This window comes from Neolamprologus brichardi, chromosome 9 (assembly GCF_056152115.1).
Source record: "Neolamprologus brichardi isolate AB-2024 chromosome 9, ASM5615211v1, whole genome shotgun sequence".
NCBI classification, from domain to species: domain Eukaryota; kingdom Metazoa; phylum Chordata; class Actinopteri; order Cichliformes; family Cichlidae; genus Neolamprologus; species Neolamprologus brichardi.
The window spans coordinates 22,958,557-22,978,387 of NC_142112.1; the positions used below are offsets into that span (position 1 = coordinate 22,958,557).

The following is a 19,831-nucleotide window of genomic DNA, read 5'->3' on the forward strand; positions in this document are numbered from 1 at the left end:
ATTGATTTATTTGTAGAAAACTGACAAAACCCTCATAACTTAGAGTGTGGTGTACGCTGGAAACATATAGAACGTATCAAATAAAGACTTAAAATATGTCACATTTGACTTCTCCTTCAAGATCAATAGATTGATCTGGAGGTCACAGCAATAACACTGCTATATAGAACTATTTAAAACTTTGTTTCTTAATGCCATTGTTTGTATTGATAACATATAGGCATGTAGGGAATAATACATGGTCCAGGTAGTACTGACAGATGTTGAAGAGGTGAACTTATGTAGAAATTCCTTTAATTTTTACCATTAGCATTATTGCTGACGAGTTATAATTGTATTTTGGGGTTGTTGTTGTTGTTTTTGTTTTTGTTTTGGTCACTGTGGATGTAAAGGTGAGTACATTTCAGTAGCATTTGGATCTCAGTTTGTGGCTTCTATTGAAGTCAAACTTTTAATGCATGACAAGCAACAGTATATTTCTACAGTGTAGTATTAATACTTCAATTAAAGTAAAAGTTCTGAGCACTTTTTCTACCACTGGACGTCATGCAAGATGTAGTCTCGAGTTCACCCCAAAGCTGTGAAATGGAATTGATGTCAGGTTTGCTGCAGCCCTCACTGATCTGTGCTGTAACCATTCATAATGAGTGCATCACCTTGTTTCTTGTAGCACAGCATGAATCTACCAGCATGTTTGTGTTGTTGAAACTGGGACTTTTTAGACCTGAAATGTTTATTTCTGTAGATCACAGTGCCTGGTTAATATTGACAGGGTACATGTTGCATGCAGTGGAGGAAAAACTGAAACAACGATGTAAAAGTACAAATCCTACATGCAAAATCCCTTTTGAGGTAAAGTGTAAAAGCATTAATACTCCAAATTACTAAACATACCGAAGATAAATATACTTATTATAATTTTACTTTCATGGTTGGTCAAGTCAGTGTTAGCTGTTATAGTTCAGTTCTTGAGTGAGAAAAGAAGAAAAAAAATTAATACACAACTACTGTATACACCCCAACCCTGCACCCCATCCAGTCGCGGCAGATGGCCGTCCCTCCCTGAGCCTGGTTCTGTCTGAGATCTCTTCCTGTTAAAAGGGAGTTTTTCTTTCTCACTGTTGCCAAAGTGCTTGCTCATAGGGGGTCATATGATTGTTGGGTTTTTCTCTCTATGCATAATTGTAGGGTCTATCTTACAATATAAAGCGCCTTGAGGCGACTGTTGTTGTGATTTGCACTGTATAAATAAAATTTAATTGAACTGAACTGAATTGAAAAGTCTCTCTAGTATAGCTATAAACAAGCCACAAACACTCAAACTATGACAAGGTGCACTAACCACAAACTGACTGTTTTGGACAGAATAGCAAAGGGTTTTAATCTGCCTGTGTTTGTTAAGCTTGTTGTAATTTTTTGGTTGTCATTCTTAGTTTTGCTAAGTCTTTTTTATATCTTAAATGTGGAGTAAAAAACTCAATATTTGCACCCACAGTGTTAAGTAACTTAGGGTGGGCAAAGCAGAAGTAAATGCATTTGGTTCATTGACCTTTTAGCATTATCACAAGTAAATGAGATCATGAGCTTAACTTCAGTGTTTGATTTCATGTTGCACTAACTGAATGCTGATGCTTTCAAAGTTTGAACTCATAGTTGAGTAGTAAAGTATTTTATCTGTTATTTGTTTTCTGCATGCATTTCCCTTTAGTGTTTTGAAGGTTTTTTTCTTTTGGGTGTATCAAGCGATGATTGGAACACCTTTCTGAGCAGCCTGTAGCACCTGGTTTACAATGAAGCCAATCTCATACATTCCAGTGTTGGTTCTTATACTGTGCATGTGTTGTGTGATCTTAACTGACACGGTTTAGGCAGGGTTCTTGCCTCATGCGTCCGTCATATATATATCCAGACATCCCTTGGCTGTTAAATTAATCATATTGTCCGACCTCTTTGAAGAATAAGCGGGAATGATGCGGAAAGGAGAGTTCCTGCTACTGTACTTGTTTATTGTAAGGGGCTTTTGTGGATTTTTTTAAGATTATTGAATGCATTAAATACTGAAAAACATTATTTATAAAGGCAGAACACAGTGTGTACACATGTTGAGGCAAATATAAGAAAAGACACAAAAAGCAGTGATTTCGCTAAACATGAGTAATTTTTATTTAGCTAGTGAGTTACCTAGAGGAGAAAACTGTCACATCCTTGCAGTTGATGTCTTGCCTTTTTGGAGAAATCTCTGTCAAGTCCAGCAGGTGTTGATGTGGAGGTTCTCCCAAAAGTGCTAAGAGTTGTTGAGGACAGACAGTCGGATTGTGCCTGAGGTACGGTAGGGTACACCAACATCAGAGCTAAGACAGTCAACCATGGGGCCAGCGAAGGCCGCCGATAGTTCTACCGCAGCAGCAGCAGCAGCAGCAGCAGCTTTCTCCTCAGACAAATGCACTTCAGAATGAGAGAATCACAAGGAAAAAAGGGGGTGGGGGGCAAAAAAACCCAAAGATGTGCACTAGCCAGCACTTGCCAGCCTGCTGCATTATTGTTATCTTTTGGTACACAGAAACAAATGCAGAAAGGATGGAAACAGGTAGATGGAGGATACATCCTATGATTGGCATGATTGTGGCTGCTTCTCAATTATTTCATCCCACCTGTCAATGCCAGCCTCTGTCTGACGAGGATCAGATGGCTGAATACAGATTCAAGTACAAGACTAATTTATACATATCATATTTAATTGTCTTCCGGGCCTGATGAAGCTCCCCAATATCCCAAACATTTGAGGCATTTAAAACAAAAAAAAGGACAAATAAGCTTGGTGAAATCATCTGACTACTCGGGTTAGTCAGTTAGTTGCTCACAAACAAAATCAAAGAAGAAGAACAAAGTTAGAGAGTTAAGGGTATTGGTAGAGGCTGCTGAGGACTCGAAAGTGCTTTAAAGACAGAGTTTTTCATTGTGGGTTACGTTCTTTTTCTTGTGAGACAGGAACACGGGGTTTGATGCACCAGTCAACGGATACAGATGAGTCCAACTATGGTCATGTTCAAGTGTTCAGATACATTGTCATCTTCAGCGGAAAGATTGCGAAAGCCTTTCCTCCTTGTCGTTAGGCAAATTTGATTTAAGGTCCTACATCGTTAGTGTTGCAGTTCTAGCAGACAGCTTGCTTGAAGGTTACGGTTTATTTCTATTGCGCTCCTAGCAAAGGAAAAAAAAAGAACAACAAAAACAGAAAGAGATCATCAGTGGATTGTACCAGAATTGGGGCAGCAAGGGAGAAAAAACAAACATCTAAAAAGTGCAACATCCCTTTTTCGTAATGGAATAAAGATATATTGAAGCCAAAATCATCTATATTGTCAACATGTAGATGCACTCCTGCGCACGAAGAAGTTGGGATTACACTCAGTAACACTTACACGTCAAGCCCTATAGGTCTGTCAAAAGACTAATAATCACGATTGTCAGAGATTAAAATACAATAAAATACAGTTTTTAGAAGGCATGTATCAAAGGACTGCCTTTGAACATGTCAGCAAATCTCATTTCTTCACATACAAATTAATATGAATGCTACATATATAAGCAATACTTGACTTTAAGTAAGAGTTTAAGTAATTCTTTATAATGTGTGTTAGAAAATTGCCACAGAATAATTACCAGAGCGCATGTGTTTAAGAGTATAGTGTTTATGCATCTTTATAAAGAAATCACCTAAATGTAAAGTTTGGCTTCCTGTTCCAAATATTTAAAGGTTAGTGGCAGAATACTAAAACTGTATACACACACTTTGTTAAATCCAGTGTAAACCATACAAATACAAGCAAAGCTTCACTTAAAGACATCAGAAAAATCCTGAAAGATACAAAAAAAGGTTAATTTAACAAATAACAAAACAAAATCTTCTATAAACAGGGCTAAAGACCACATACTGCTGTTTAGTGATCTATAGTTGGCATGCTGATGTATTTAAAATACACTGGCAGGCAAAGTAATCAGTCACTGAAGTAAGAAACGCCTTGAGCTTTTTGGTGTTTGGTGGAAAAATAAGTGAGACAGCGAGCGAGTGAGTGTCCTCTGTAAGACAAACACAGAGAAAATGACTTTAGAAGACCTAAGGTATGCACTAACCAAATAATGAGATATGTTTATACTGGCATGAGACTGAAGCAACGACACTCAGCTTGTAGTAATAACTCTAAAGCCAAGTTCCAGACAGCAATACTCAACAAAACATGAGTAATGACAAACAAATACACAAGGGTGTGTCGCAGATTTAGAAGAGTTGGTAAAGACACACTAAAATAGGTAAAATGCGAGTGGGGCATTGGAGTCAAAATAACCCCCAGAGGCTGACGGTTTTCTCCAGATTTCAGTCGGAGTAGTGACCTCATTGAAGGTGTCCATATCAGTGCTCTGGGAAACCCACAGAGACCCAGGCCCCAGAGTAACTCTATCCCCAGTAGAGGAGCTCTTAGCACAGAAAGCTTCACAAAATGTAGTCTAGACTTGACTTATAGGTCTATATCGCTGCATGAAAAGGGGTCACATTAATTTTAAAAAAGCGTGTAATTCATTTCTTAGTAAAAAGTAGTAAGAAAAAGGGTTTTCCACCTTAACAATCAGCTAAGACTGGGGAATGTATTATGTATGGCACACACAACTGTGAGCATTACAGCTGAGTGGAATTCATCCCATCATGTTATGAGCATCCACACCACAGGAAAGAAGGGGCTTCCCTCTGAGTATTAATTACCAAATTAGTTATGCTAATCAAATCCTGTAACAACATTTAGATCCAAAGTTACTTCTAAAGAAAACACTCTGCGAAGGTGTTTCTTGTGCAGGTAGCTGTGCTGCTTTGACACCTCTCAAAGTTCAGGAAGGATTGGCCAAACAACAGAGAACAATTAACCTTGTCAGCCTTAGGAGGCGGAGCCCTCACTCGGCCGATCCTGTCATGTAGGAGGTTAGGGATACAAAAAGCAGAACGCAGGATGAAACTGGCTTTCCACTGACAGGTTGTTTTCAGAAGCCTGAAAACACTGACTTGAAATATTTATGAGAAAGTAACCCAGCGCATATTAACAAGGTCAGCTGTGAGCAGCCGATATAGCATCAATAGAGCACCAGTAGTGGGGGAGTAGGTGGAAAAGAAGGGAGTGGGTCGTGGGATGGGGTAGGTTTCTAAACGCTATTAGATTAGCATACCGGTGAATCTAAGAATGGATGCAGCAGAGAGCTATCAGTGATACCATGTTGTTTGCCTTTTTGGCTGATGTTTTTCCACAGCAGCAGCCTCCCACAGAGTTTTCACTACATTTGTGGTACACCACTGTTATGACCACGGTAACATATTTTAGTTTCCCCAATGAGAAGCTTATTCTGTGCTTGCTTTTCTCGTTTTTACTTACAATCTCACCGTGCATTTTTAGAATACATATTCCTGGCAAACTGCGCCGACTGTGCCGTGGCAATTTGCAGACAGTTTGTAGGCCAGGAGCTTATGTTGGTAAAGGCTAATAAAGCATGAGGAGCCAGTGGAGAGCAGGGGCTCGGTGTTCAAAGGAAGATCGGAGCCTACGTCTGCCTTTGTCTGGCAGAAGGAATGCCAGGAATCTAGACTATTTCAGGAAAACTTAATGCATCCAGCTCCATTTGGGCAGATCGTCGCAATCTCAGCAGCATGAGATGGCTGATGAGAAACCAGTGTTTTCTTGAGCCTGCTTATGAGTAATGGTGCCATGTCAATCTGCTGACAGGCCTCTGGGAACCATTTACAGCAGACTGTTCATTCAGCAACAGGATGTTACAACCTCTGAGCAGGTGGAACAAGATCAGCTGATTACAGTCTGACAACAGCCTGCAGCAGTGACTGTGTGAAAGTTAGCCTCCCTTTGAATTAAAGGGCGATAAAACTGAACTACCTTGGCACATGCAAACAAGATATTTACAGAGGACAGGGCTCTTAAAGCATGTATTATCTCACCTTCCTCAGAGCCTCCTCCTCTTCCTGACGTTTCTCATAATGTGCAAAGTCATCAAAGATTGAGGTGGTATGCTTGTAAGTGGCGATAACTTTAAGCACTTGTTTGGCCTTCTCCAGAGGCACTTCCTGAGTGTCCCTGGAGTTGGTCACTGGCTTGTTGTCATTGTTCTCCAGCCGGATGTGACGCAGCTGGTTGTTGGGCACGTCTTTGATGAAAATCCACTTTACCTCAAACTTGCCCTTCCACTTATCCTGAGACCAGACGCCTGCATAGGCATTGTAGTCCACCGGTGAGCGCATTTCAGCTACGCCACAAAAGTGCCCACTGCCGTTGACACTGAACAATAAGTACAGGGGCCCCTTGTTGCCCAGGGAGCGGTAAGCACCATCCAGGCGCTTGTTGCCATGTTCTGTACTGCACCAGATAGAGTACTTGATTGAGCGGTGGATGTCATCTTCTGAATAGCTCTTGATAATGAAAACGCGCCCATTTTTCAAGTTCCAGTCAAAGTCTTTGGGGTTGTAGTTGTTGAGGGCACGAAGTTTCTCCAGCACTGGGTGCACTTCTCCAGAGCAAGGGGAGGCACTCGGTGGGATTCCAACACAAAGACCAAAGCCCTCGCCACGGTTCCTCGGAGCCACCCAGCGGTTAGGGGGCGGGCCAGGTTGTTGGGGTTGTTGCTGATGAAGAGGCTGAGGGGGTTGGGAAGGAAGGTGCAGGTGTGGAGGACCAGGGGGCAGAGGCTGGGGGTGTTGAGGGGACTGGAGAGATTGGAGTTGGAAGGGTTGGTGTTGGTGTTGGTGTTGGGGCTGGTGCTGGTGCTGAGGGGGTAAAGGGTTCTGCAGTAAGGGCTGTGGCTGACCAAGGAGAGGCTGCTGCACCAGAGGCTGGGGGGGCATCATAGTCTGAGCTAATGGGGGCTTGTTCAGAGAGCCCTTATCATCCCAAGTACCAATGTTCATATTGTGCTTTATAGGGGGTGGGGGAATAGCGCCTCCCCCTATCCCCATGTTGGCTTTGGGTTTGACCTTGGGTTGTGGTTTGGCCGGCTTCTTGGCAATAGCTGCCCAGGAAGCGGGTTTAGGTGCAGAGGAGCTGACAGACGGAGGGAGGTTGCTGGCCGACATGCTGCTCATACCTGCTGTGCCTCCTAAAGGTGAGCCCACAGTTTTGGTGACAGCTGCCACCATGTCTGTACCCAGCTTTAGCCCCGTCATACCCTGCTCAATGCTGCTCAGCACCGGGACCTTACTGAGCTGGGTGTCGCTTCCAAAGCCCGCCTGTCCGTCCGTGATGGCTCGACCCAGTGAGCTCGGGGCGTACCCATAGCTATTGCTGTAGACTGAGCTCTGTGTGGACTGGCCCTGAGAGACACTAGTACCCCAGGTGGAAAAGTCTGCATTGCCCGGAAAAAAGTTGAAGCCGTGCTGCCCAAGGAAGGGAGGGGTGTTTCCCAGGGCACCCGGTTGACTGAAAACACCATCAGGGATGAAGTGTGGCTCGCCGTTGCTCATCTGTCCATAGGTAGTTAAGTAGGGCATAGGTGGGTCTCCTGCTGTGGACCAAGCAGCCTCCCCCAGAGAGTAAGGGAAACCAATGGATGGAGCATAGTAGCTGGGCATGTAGGGATCAGACATTGGTGGATAGCTGTTACTCTGTGTGGCCAAAAAAATAAGTCACAGGTTATACAGAGTGACAACAAACAAGCAAGAAAATTCTGTGTGTAAGTCATTTGTCCATAATACGTGGTACTCGTGTGCCTCCTTACCTGATTTGTCTGGCCGCTTAGGTAAGGCTCAAAATCATCATCATTTACACCATCCTTTTGATGCATTGATCCGTTTTGCACTAAGATTAGAAACAAGGGACATTCAATACGAGAAATTCAGAAAAAAAAGATGTAATCAGAAACATTTTACTCACAGGTTTTCAGCAGCTAAAGTAAACAAGGCTAACATAAATAAGCTGCAGTTTTGAATAGCATGGTAGCTAATTGGACATGAAAACAGCCTGCAGTGCCACACTGGAAACGCCACAGTATAAAGCCTTACCTTTATTTCCTTGTCCTTTAGGTCTCTGAGGAAAAAATACATACAAAAAAAAAAAAAAAGAAATGAGAAATGAGACTAGTATCAGATCACGACAGGAAACAAGAAACACACGCACACTGACAGAGCAGGCTGTATCCCTACATAAATAAATATATAAGTCGACGATCCAGTCAACCTCAGGCTGAAGCATCAGCCCGGATGCTAACATTTACAGGTTGCTTCGTGTTATTGACCGGATGTCAAACGCTCTGACATCCAGTAAACGGTGCCGCATTGGCAAACCCACCCGGCTACAGCTAGAGTTGATTAGTAGTACAGTCGGCCTACATTACAGCTAATAGCTATCACACATCAAAGACTTTGGAGCCTGTTTGCCGAGCCAGATCAAACTGTTGTCGGCAAAGTTTCATTCCGCAGCACCGCTAAATCCGTAGCACCGTTCCGCTTCCGACACACGAACCTGATCGACGGTGGTCGCAGACATCCTCCAGGAACCGAAACTGATGGCTGTTTGTGAGACTGTCCACGGCTTCCTCTCTCTCCCTCTCTGCACTTTGGTGCTTTGCTGGCTCGTCTCTACGGTTGTCCAATCACTCTGTTAACGTTACAAGGCGGCGTTTTTTCCCTTTTCCTGTCCTCCTGCCGTGCTCAGATCCTGACGACGATTCGCTGCTTTTGGCTGTTACAAACGGCGACTTTGTGTCTGCGGAGAGGGCGTCAGTTAACGTGTCCGATCCTGCCACAGATGGTGTTTATCAGTCAAGCCCAAACTGACTAGTGCCTTACTGGAATATCCCTTACCATATTCCACAATGGCGGATAGGCTTTTTACTCCCGCTTCCGTTCCGTTCTGCTGCTCCGTGACCTTCCGCCTGTGACGCTCTGAGTCATGTTACAAACTGACACTTCACATGACGGTCACAACAACTTCTCGGCTACCATGTCCGCAGTAGTGTCACCCCCTCTGTTACCCCTACCCGCAGTAAAATAGACACACTGCTTCACTGATTGTAGCTTAGCGCTCATCTGCTAACCCCGAGCACTGGATGCATGCGTGAAACCCGCATATAAACGTTAATAAGTAGTACATTTACTAGTTTTCATAGTATTCTGTTACTTTTATGTTATATTTCCTTTTTTGCCATGTGACTTCTGTTATATTATTTAATATTAAAGATATTAAAATAAATCAAACATGATGCATGACACTGCACAAACACTTTAAAAAACACTATAAAACTACAACATGAAAGATGACATTTACTCATAAATAAAGGCAGTATTGCTCACAACAGCTATTTACTTGATTTGCGTTGCTTGATTTACTTGATTTGCGTTGCTTATTTAATGTGTGATCTTTTTCTTAAATATATACGTAATATAATACATAGTTGTATGTAAAGAGACCTCACTGTTTGCTTTTATGTGTGTTTTTTTGTTTTCTATTTTTCTGTAGTTATTAAGTTGAATACATGTGTGCACTACAGGTTTGATAATCTGCACACTGATTATTATTATTATCTATTTAGTCTTTTTATAAAACAACTTAATGCGTTTCTGAGCTAGTATTACTAAGTCTGAGTGTTGCTGTCACTTCAGTGAATGCACTTAAGAATTAAAGAGTGACCAAAAGGGGCTTTTGGTTACAGTATGCTTGTTTTAGAGAAATAATAACAAACTTCAGATTAAAGTTTTTTTTTTTCGTGATTGCCAAGATAAAGAAGCTTTACTGCACTGGTGCAGGTGACGACATTTTCCCAAGTATTCCACTTTAATAGCCTTTTGAGGTACCCACTACCCACCCAAATGTGTAAATGTCTACATTTTTTTTTCTTCATTATACTTTTAGCGCAAGTTTAATGCGTGGCTTTTATTGCTAAGGCAGTATATTTCCACTGAAGTAAAGGAATGTAGTACAGGAGTAGTACAGGACGCAATGTACATCTACTTTCTGTTGTGCGGCTTGAAATGAGACTCGCGGCTCCAACTCTCGCGATGTTTCCTCAGTGGTCTTGGAGCAGTATGGCAGCCGTCGCGCTGAGGTCTTGCCGCAGAGGACTTTCACAGATTTTAAATAATGGGGGGCTCGCAGCTCTGTCTTCAAAGCGTCTGGAAGGTTTGTTGAGGTGTCCTCTTATGGCAGGAACATTTGGTAACGTTCGTGTGTCTTACAGAGGTATTTAAACACGTCGGAGGGGGTGTGGCTCGCACAGACTTCGTCGTCCTAAAAAAAATTTAGGACATGAACGGCGAAATGTTAACGCTCGGAATGCTTTTGCGCCATTTTTGGTCAAATTTTGTAGCATTTCTAAAATGCTTAGAAAGCTAATTACCCTCGCTTGAGTAAATCGCTGGTATGTTCCTGCGATGTGAAAGAAATGCCCATGCTCTTGCATCGAGATGAGCTTTATCCTACGCGGGGCATGACATGTGTCCAGCAAAGTTCGCCAAACTGAGCGAAAATTCTGTACAGGGCGTCATTAATGTAACAAAATCAGTATCAGTAAATAATATTCAATGTCAATAAATAACAAAATGAATGTTCTGTGAAACAGAACCCAGGAGGCACAAATCTTCGGTTCAGTATGCTTCACGACCAGATCTCCCAAAGCTGGCCTACAGAAGAGTGAAGGGAAAGAGCCCAGGTGTGGTTTTCCTCCCAGGTTATGGCTCCAACATGAATGGACAGAAAGCTGAGGCGCTGGAAGAGTTCTGTAGGTCACTGGGACACTCATACCTCAGGTAAGTTATCCAAACATATCACTCTGAGAAGCCCGATGCTGAGCATGGCATTAAATCAAGTTTAAAAATAAAGCTAAACACAGTCAATCCAAAGTGAGCTATAGGACTGCAAGAGGCACAAATGAAATAAATGAATTGGGGGAAAAAACCATCATCCAACTGATACAGAATTAAAAATAGATAAATTTGATCTGCAAACAAGAATAATGTGACCAATAAGTACAACTGTGTTGTCTTTTAATGTTCTTGTTAATGTTCAAGTTAATAGACGAAAACACCTCTATATGTAGGAGAGTATTAAAAATATGCTGTTGCTATACGGTGTTTTTGTTTGCACACAATATCAATTTCTATATACCTTTTGAATATACAGTAACTGAGACTTTTTTTGCATGGATGCATCTTTTATATTAGCTGAAACCAAAACAAGATCTATTAAGTAAACTGAAAACCCAAAGTATTATAGCTATATGGAAATATATATAGATTAATTGATAGATTTAATTAATCCCACACTGGGGAAATTCACTTGTTACAGCAGAACAAATGTCAGGAAGAAAAAAAGTGAGTTAGGAGAGGGAGTTAGAGTTATATGATGGAAAGAAAAATAAATAGTTGTCTGTTAAAGCACAGAGGAATGAATTAATGAATAATTTAATTATCCTAAAAATACCGCCACCTATAATCGTGTGAAGTCTGAAGTTCCTGGTTAAACAAGTGGCCCCAGTTCTGAACAATAAGAGGCTTGTTAGGTCCACATAAACTTGTCTGTAGCCTTGTATGACTTGCCATCGTTTTAGCTTCAGATATTCACCCACTTTGTGCTATTTGTGGTTTTCCAGGTTTGATTACACAGGACATGGAGCCTCAGGAGGTGTGCTATCAGAAGGAACTATTGGTACCTGGAAAAAAGATGTCCTTTTTGTGTTGGATGAGTTGGCAGAGGGGCCACAGGTAAATATTACCTAGGCTAATTCCATTGCTAGTTAGAGGAGGTAAGTAATCAGTCAAGTTATGTAAATTTTGAACGGCAGGCTTGGTCATTGGTCCTGCATTAAGATTATCAGGTTCCTGAGAATAATCCTCAAAGGTTTTCATTAGACCAGTAATATCAGACAAACAAATATACGAAACCTTGAAAATAAGGACCTAAATGCAGTACCTAGCAATAGAGCTTCAATCATTTCTTCAATTTGTTAAATTGCAACTACATGTTGTTTTTAATAACCTACAGGTAAGTAATGCATCATCACATGTTTCAGTGTATTTGAGGTTGGCAATTACCCGAGTCACTCTGTCTTCTGGCAACATTTATAGTAGGTTTTACCAAAAATGCAGGTATGCTTGCTAATCTCATTTTGCTGCAAAAATAAAATAAAGATAATTTTATCTTGTGGGATAAAACAAATATTGATAAAAGGAGGTGATTATGTTATTCTAGTATTCAGCGTATTGCAAAAATATTAAATAGACAAATAATGTCATGTCGTGAGCAAAGTATTGTGGTAGTATCGTCATGATGTCCCACTTCTATACTTATGCACATGCACATTTGTGATGGGCACTGAGTCTCCTGCAGCGTAAACTACGTTTTGGGGACGAGGAGGGACTCGCAGGAGACCCAGTGTGCTAAGTAAGGATATTGTTGAGCTATATACGTGTTGAAAATTTGACCCACTGACTCCATTGACGGTGCACAATCCTGTAAATGTTTTTGTTTGTTTGTTTTTTTGTTTGTTTGTTTTTTTTTTTTAAATGAAGATGAGTCTCATTTTAGGCTGGGAAGTTGTGGGGTCTTTCACTGACAGTGCTGGGTTTATGTCTGATTACCAATGATCCTTAAAATAAAGCTTGAGACGGTATGATACAGAAGCTGATTGGACCTGCAGGTGGTCAGAGGGCAACAGAAACATAGCAGAAGTGATGGGAGCAGTGCGTGGCTCCGCAAGAGGATACAATTAAGCAGTACAGGACTCCAGAGAGTCCAGTGAAAGCTTTATTTTTTTTTCACATGACTGTAGACTGATAAAACGCATACAAAATACACACAACAAATACCTAAAATAAGTTGACATATGCACATGACATGCAAAATCTTCCCCAATTCAAAACCTAAAGAATATCTTATTGTCCTCTACTGAAAAATTCTGATCTTATACATGTACAAATATATTCATAAGGTCAGTTGCTGAGCACGGCATTTCTGCTGCTGCATTGAAAACCCTTCCCTAGAGTCTGTGTGCTGGAGGCTTCAAATCTCTACATTTACGTGTAAGCTGCATACTCAGCCATAGCTGGCAGTAGCCACAGCTACTTGTAATGTCCTGAAATTCTGCTGTTGTTGAAGGTGGACGCGGAGAAAATCTCCCCTTTTACCAGATGAATCTGAAAATAGCCTTCTAGTGTCAAACTCAGCACTTAACGTTATTCTGCACAGTGAATCCAAAGCTAACAAGTAAAGGCAAAACAGGGCTGGGAGCAGGTTTAGTGACACCTCAATGGGTGCATTTAAAATTCTCATTTGCAGTAACTAAACTGGGTTCATGAGTGAATCAATAACAGAGATGTAAAACCTTTCTAAATTCTCCAGTGTTGCTTTCCCCCCCATTTCACCAGAAGATGGCACTGTTGCCACATTTATACCACAGCTTTTGTTTTCAACCGTTCTACTGCATGAATGTGTGGTTTCTTAAAAATGTTTGAAGTGAGGTTTCCAAGTTTGTTTGTTTGTTTGTTTGTTGTGGGGGGGTTTCCTCGCCCCAACTATCAGTTGAGCTATATATAATTTGTGGTGTTTTTGCCATCTTGTAGATACTGGTTGGTTCCAGTATAGGTGGTTGGCTTATGCTGCTGGCAGCCATTGCCAGACCAGAGAAGACAGCTGCGCTAGTGGGCATCTCCACTGCCGCTGATCATGTTGTCACAGCGTTCAACTCTCTTCCGCTGGAGGTGAGAATATAAAATACAATAATATGTGTAATTCTTTTTTGTTTTAAATATTTTCTCATCTAAGTGTGATATCTGTGTTCAAATGCAGACACGCAAGGAGTTTGAGGCCAAGGGGGAGTGGACTATACCCACCAAACACATGGAGGAGGGTGTTTACAAGTTTAGCATGGACTTTTTGCGTGAGGCAGAAAATCACTGTGTTCTCCAGAGTCCCATCCCCATCACCTGCCCCGTGCGGCTCATTCATGGGCTCAAAGACGAGGACGTCCCCTGGCACATCTCCATGCAGGTTGCAGAGCGTGTCCTCAGCTCCGACGTGGACGTCATCCTCCGACGACATGGCCAGCACCGCATGTCTGACAAGGACGACATCAAGCTTATGGTCTACACCATTGACGATCTCATCGATAAGCTGACCACTATGGTCTGAGTAAGGTATAGGAAAGTGAGCCGGAGATGTTCCTAAGATTAAAAGATAATGACTTTGTTAACTGGGAAGTCAACCCTCAAGGATATTACCAAACAACGGCATGTTGCACCGCCAAATATGACCTTTTATCCATCTATGTTTTTCATCCCGTACTTCATCATGTTAACATGTTGGAAAATTGAAAACTATATTGTAAGGGAGCCCTCCTGCTAGCTGTTCCCTTGTATCTTCAGGTTGCATTTGTATGTGCTCCAGGTTATTGTATCAAGTGTTACGTTTGGTAAGCCGTTCTTAGGTCTGCCATTGCTGCTGTCTCTGCCGTTGTTCTTACTGTTTGGCTGTCTCTTCCCCTCCTTCCCTCCTCCATCTTTACTTAGAAACACAGTTTTCCTGTGCCTTTTTAATCACTTTTCACCCGTTTTGGCTAATAAAACCTTTGCACACTAGAGTGCAGGTCTCAAGTCTGTGAAAGTGCACACACAGATGACACAAGCAACATTATGTGGCGACAAAGAATAACTGAAAGCTGCATTCAGGTGCATTCAGAATAAATTGCACTGGGAGATGTTAGTTGGAAAATATAGTTTATTCTGAGTCAGAGAGGATTTTTATCTATACATTTGTCTAACTGGGAAAATTACAAAAAGTCATACCCGAACGTATATCAGCACCATTAGTAGTTTTAAGAATATAGTGATACTTGTACAATGTAAATTGTCAGTGCGAGCAGAAACCAAGAGTTTTTGGTTTCTTTGTATTTGCACAACGTTTCTGTTACATAACTCCGGCCTGCTGAAAAGAGCCGCTGAGCTGTTGATTATTAACGTGTAACTGGCCACTGGGTGCTCTATGCTCAATGGGGTGAAACCAACCACTTGGGAGCTCTCAGGTCCACATAACTGCAGCAGTGACCTTTAACTTATGGCTGAGCTGGGTATCCAGTCATCTGGCATGCTTAAACAAAACTCAGATGTCAGCTTGTGACTGTATTAATAAATTACATTTACTGTGTTGCTCCTGCTTGGACAGGAGTGTCCCATATTTTAGTTATGTTATCGTGTAGCTGGATCAAGTAAAAAAGAACACTGTCCAAGTTGAACCACAGTGCTCATCCAAGATAAAGCTCAAATTCAATTAGTTATAATGAATGGGTCCCAGTGCTGAAATCAAACAGTGTCTGCACTGTGCAGAAACCCAGGAGGTAGACCAGCACTTTAAAGAAAACAACATAGACAACTGTTGTTGAGCAAGTCAGTGTAGCTGCCAAATGATCAGCTGTGATGAAATAAAAGATGATTATCTTGTTTGCTGTGATTTCCATCTACTATTGCCTTAAAGTCGCAGGCGGTAGTTCAAAGATTTGATTCGACACCATCATGTGCCTCTGCTTTGACGAGGATCCGTTCAATGCCGAATGAGCTGAGCGTGCACTACAGTGACCACTATCCGGGAGCGCAGTCACGTCGCAGTCTGTGCTGAGAGTGACTCTGGGGACACCTCCCGGGGGAGCTGCCATATAAAACCAGTGGCTCACTCCTCCCGGACAAAGTGAGGTCCAGCCTCGTCCCATCAGCACGGATGCTTCAGCACTTCAGCATCCTCAGCCTCAGCTCAGCTTTAGCTCAGCGGAATTAACGCATCGGATACGGGACGAATCTGACCTTTCTCCCTGCTGTCCTCAGTAGTAAGTGCATCATTGCTTTTCACCCCCTCGATGAAAACGCTGTGAGTGCATGACTTTTGCAGCATATAATGCATATATGCAAACAATGCGGCGTCACGGCTGCCATGTGAGCTTTGGACGGCTCCCTTTCTGTTTTAACAAGCTGCAGAATGCGTAGCAATGTGGCATGGTGTTATCAGGTAACGGGACTTTGTGTTTCATGCATTACATTTAAGTTTACTGCGCACTTTGTGAACGATGCAGTGAACGGCAGGTGATGTATTCCCAAAACGCTTATGCGTAAAAGAGGACTGACGTAATTAAATTAAACTCTATTGCTGCTAAAAATAGCGCAACGTGAACTTCTGTATATTGTTGGAAGCTCCCTTTTAAAAATGTAAAAAAAAAAAAAGGATATAAACTTTTCGTGAAAATACATTTGATTATTTAATTTGCGTCATGTTGCCTGCGCGGAGGTTATACTTGAACGGACATCAAGTACAGCGCATCTTTGCGCTCGGTGTGCCGGAAACGGGATTCATTGTTGCCATAGCAATAAGAGGGCTTGTCCGTGTTCTGGGCGGCAGTGAGAGGACCACACCCATTCTGTGCTAGAGGCTCCAAAGATGTCTCTGGGTGGACCGATGGATGGGAAGCGAGACGTGTGCTGATGTGGCTTATCTAAACATTAACATTTTGTTTTATTTAAAAGAATATTGTAACCAATATGGAAAATTGATTTAGATCAGACAAAATGGTAACATAAAATATAACATGAGAAGATTGCACTGGTGTAATGATTGATGATGAAATCGTTTGTTCTCTTCAGGCAAATTGCACACTGCATAGAAAATATATACTAGATTCCTGGGAGACCCACAATGGCAAACAGAGGGCCCAGTTATGGACTGAGTCGAGAGGTGCAGGAGAAGATTGAGCAGAAGTATGATCCTGACCTGGAGCAAAGGTTGGTCGATTGGATAACTGCACAGTGTGGAGGAAACCTGGAGAAACCACAGCCGGGAAAGCAGAACTTCCAGAAATGGCTGATGGATGGAACAGTGAGTGTCTGCGGCATAGTTTTCTGCTTGAAATAGAAGCTAGCCTTAAATAATTTAGGATAGCTCTGTGAGATTTAAAGAGCCCAAGGTTGGCAAAAGTCTAAAAAAAAAGTTTTTATATTTTTTATATACTAAAAATATAAAGTATAAATATATTAATATTCTGTTTTTATTAGAATTTCTTTATGTACTATTGGCTAAGTTGCAATTAGGTTGTTAAAAGAATACTTGTGTTTGGTGTTATTTATAAGTCACTGATAGCAAATGGCAATTTGAAAATTGCTAACTATTATGGCTATACTGATCTCTGTAAGCCTCTGATTTAAAAGCTCCTCTATCTTCAAAGTGAAGATGCTTACCAGTGCACCCTTCACTTTGCTGTCTTTTGCCATGCTCTTTAGCTTTTTTTGACAAAAAAAAAAAAACACTCAGAGAAAACAATCATATGATGCAGATACATCAATTTATGAACTAATAATTAACTCTAGAGATAAGAGTGTAATGCAATCAGAGGCCATTGCATGTTCACAGCAAAGTGACTCAGACTTTTTGTGAATTAGAAGACGCTCTTCCTCTCCAGAGACCACACTTTTTCTTGAAATTAAGCTGTTACTAAAGTACAAATTGGAAAGGGAAGATAAGCCCACAACCCAGAATAAAAATGTCCATATTAGATTAGGCGTGTCAAATGACAATGTCTTTGGGTGAGCTATTCCTTTAAGAACCATGAGTCATTAGTATGGTATGGTCAGTATGTTGGTTGATGACAGTCAATACAGATTCCTGACCTCTTTTGTCCCAGATTCTCTGTAGACTCATCAACAGCCTTCATCCGAGGGGGAAGGAACCCATCAAAAAGATCCCAGAGACTCAGATGGCCTTTAAACAAATGGAGAAGATCTCCCAGTTCCTCCAAGCCGCAGAAGCTTATGGAGTCACAACCACTGACGTCTTTCAAACTGTAGATCTCTGGGAGGGTAAACTCTATCTTCTGATGCAGTCATGTTTACTCTATTTAATAGTCACCAGATGATTTACAAAATGTTTACAATCTGGCTACAGGAAAAGACATGGCAGCAGTCCAAAGGACCCTAATGGCTCTGGGGAGTTTGGCTGTCACCAAAGACGACGGTCAATACAGAGGAGATAGAGACTGGTTCCACAGGTGGATACGCAGCAAAACAAAACAAAAAGAACTCAATTTCTTCACAACTGCACAGCTAATCCTGTAACCATATTGCTGTTTCTATTCAGGAAAGCCCAGGGGTACCGAAGAGAATTCACCGACGAGCAGCTACGCCAAGGACAGAGTTTAATTGGCCTCCAAATGGGCAGCAACCGTGGGGCTTCCCAGTCTGGTATGACAGGCTATGGCATGCACCGTCAGATCATGTAGACCCATTACTACCCTTGCTGTTCTGCTTCCAGACCTTACTCTCTCCTAACACCACAAATATTGTAGCCCCAAAAACCTTCCTAAGCTTCGTAGCACCTGCCACGTTAACCTCCGTTTCCCTGAAAGTGCTGCTTTTGCCAGACAGTGTTTTATTCACACCTTGAAAAAAAATGATGTCAGATGCTGTAGCTCTCCTTCTTTGGACTCTCCTTCCCTTCCTCTCTCCCAGGTTCTCACGTGCTGTTTCCTAACTATCACTCTTAACTCCATTTGGTTACTTTTCAGGTCCAGATGTTTACTTTACGTGGAACTCAGTGTTTCAGCATCGGTTTAGTCTTGCAAAGTGTTTAAATAAAATCTCTATACAATGCAAGTCATCAGAGTTGTACATATTTACGGAAGTACTGTAAGCCACTGTTAGAGCATGCCGTATGCTATGCATTTTTAATTATCGACACACTAATTTACATTTCTTTGCTTGTTTTAGGATGGCTACTGTTACCCTGTAATTATTTAGCCTTAAACCTAATGGAACTTAATGACTGACGATGTCTCTGCTATCTTGTCTGAAGACTTGTTGCAGTATCCTCTGTAACCAAATCAACCTCACGTGGTGCCTGGTTATGGGACTACAAAGACTGGGTCCTGATATACTGGCCTCAAATTATAAATGAGAGTCATTCATTCTGAGCCATGCCCTTGTTATTTGTTTGTTAGATTACATATTGTACTGTGTCTCTTTTGTGCGCAACAAGCAAGTAAATGTGCAGTAGCCAACATGTACAACAGTGGAGTTTTCATCTCTGATGCCAGTTGATTACACTGCTTGAATGTGCCCTTTTATGTGTATTATATTTTTAAAATATATTTATATCTGGAAGCCTGTAAGAAGAATTATTTAAAAAAAATAATAAAGTACAGTATGATAAGAGGTATTTGTGTCAGTTTTTACAAAGCAAAAGTTGAGCAACTGCTGTGTACTCAGGGTGTTGGGTGGATTTTTCTTTCCCCCCTTATCTTGGTTTTATGTTCCAGCTCCTCCCTCATGCCCATCCCTCTCTTCTCTGCTCACTGTACACAATCTAATAAAGCATATGCTGCGCAGCATAATGATTAGGCTGCTTGTTTCTGATTCAAGCCTGTGTGCCAGCAAACCTTTGCCTTGCTGAGTAGACTTCAGTCAGATATTAAATCCCTCCCTGCTCCTGTAACGCCCTTTAATAGATTATCTTACCATTGTAAGAACAAAGACTAGAACTACTTCAAAGTGTGTGTAACCTTCATATCCTTTTATTCTGTCCATTTTGATACTTAACAAAATGCAATTATAGTGACCTGGTATGTAATGTTTAGACTACAAAAGGTCACGTTTATTTCAGTGATCCAGTTTATTGGGTCACTTGCTTGCATCTGTTTGGCTGTTAAATGGCACATATGCGAAATACATACTTTAACTGACATTTTAGTTTGCTATTAACAGCCAGTCTACTGTCCATTCATAGTACCATTTATTTAATTGCTCAATAAAAACTTGGTATCTTCTGGT

General features: G+C 41.5%; 3 protein-coding genes across 5 annotated transcripts; 2 read left to right on the plus strand and 1 right to left on the minus strand.

The window, feature by feature from the left end:
• Positions 1-2,139: 2,139 nt before the first annotated feature.
• ythdf3 (YTH N6-methyladenosine RNA binding protein F3) lies at positions 2,140-9,033 on the minus strand. 3 transcript variants are annotated; one of them, XM_006794566.3, is made up of 6 exons: positions 8,846-9,033; positions 8,505-8,747; positions 8,045-8,069; positions 7,762-7,841; positions 5,993-7,648; positions 2,140-3,201 (listed from the first exon to the last, which is right to left on the minus strand). In XM_006794566.3, the coding sequence occupies exons 2-6, from the start codon at positions 8,526-8,528 to the stop codon at positions 3,178-3,180; spliced, it is 1,809 nt and encodes a 602-aa protein (XP_006794629.1). In that variant the 5' UTR covers positions 8,529-8,747; positions 8,846-9,033; the 3' UTR covers positions 2,140-3,177. The 3 variants fall into 3 exon arrangements, with proteins under 3 accessions (XP_006794629.1, XP_087702259.1, XP_006794630.1); XM_087846133.1 differs by having other exon boundaries at positions 8,505-9,033; XM_006794567.3 differs by lacking the exon at positions 8,045-8,069 and having other exon boundaries at positions 8,505-9,033.
• A 1,006-nt stretch (positions 9,034-10,039) lies between these two features.
• Positions 10,040-14,611, plus strand: abhd10b (abhydrolase domain containing 10, depalmitoylase b). The gene is made up of 5 exons (XM_006794564.3): positions 10,040-10,160; positions 10,600-10,786; positions 11,629-11,740; positions 13,598-13,735; positions 13,824-14,611. The coding sequence occupies exons 1-5, from the start codon at positions 10,040-10,042 to the stop codon at positions 14,163-14,165; spliced, it is 900 nt and encodes a 299-aa protein (XP_006794627.2). The 3' UTR covers positions 14,166-14,611.
• Positions 14,612-15,531: 920 nt separating this feature from the next.
• Positions 15,532-19,232, plus strand: tagln3b (transgelin 3b). Its single transcript, XM_006794563.3, has 5 exons — positions 15,532-15,849; positions 16,658-16,889; positions 17,692-17,866; positions 17,952-18,054; positions 18,144-19,232. Exons 2-5 carry the CDS (start codon positions 16,710-16,712, stop codon positions 18,283-18,285), a joined length of 600 nt encoding a protein of 199 aa, XP_006794626.1. The 5' UTR covers positions 15,532-15,849; positions 16,658-16,709; the 3' UTR covers positions 18,286-19,232.
• Positions 19,233-19,831: the final 599 nt, after the last annotated feature.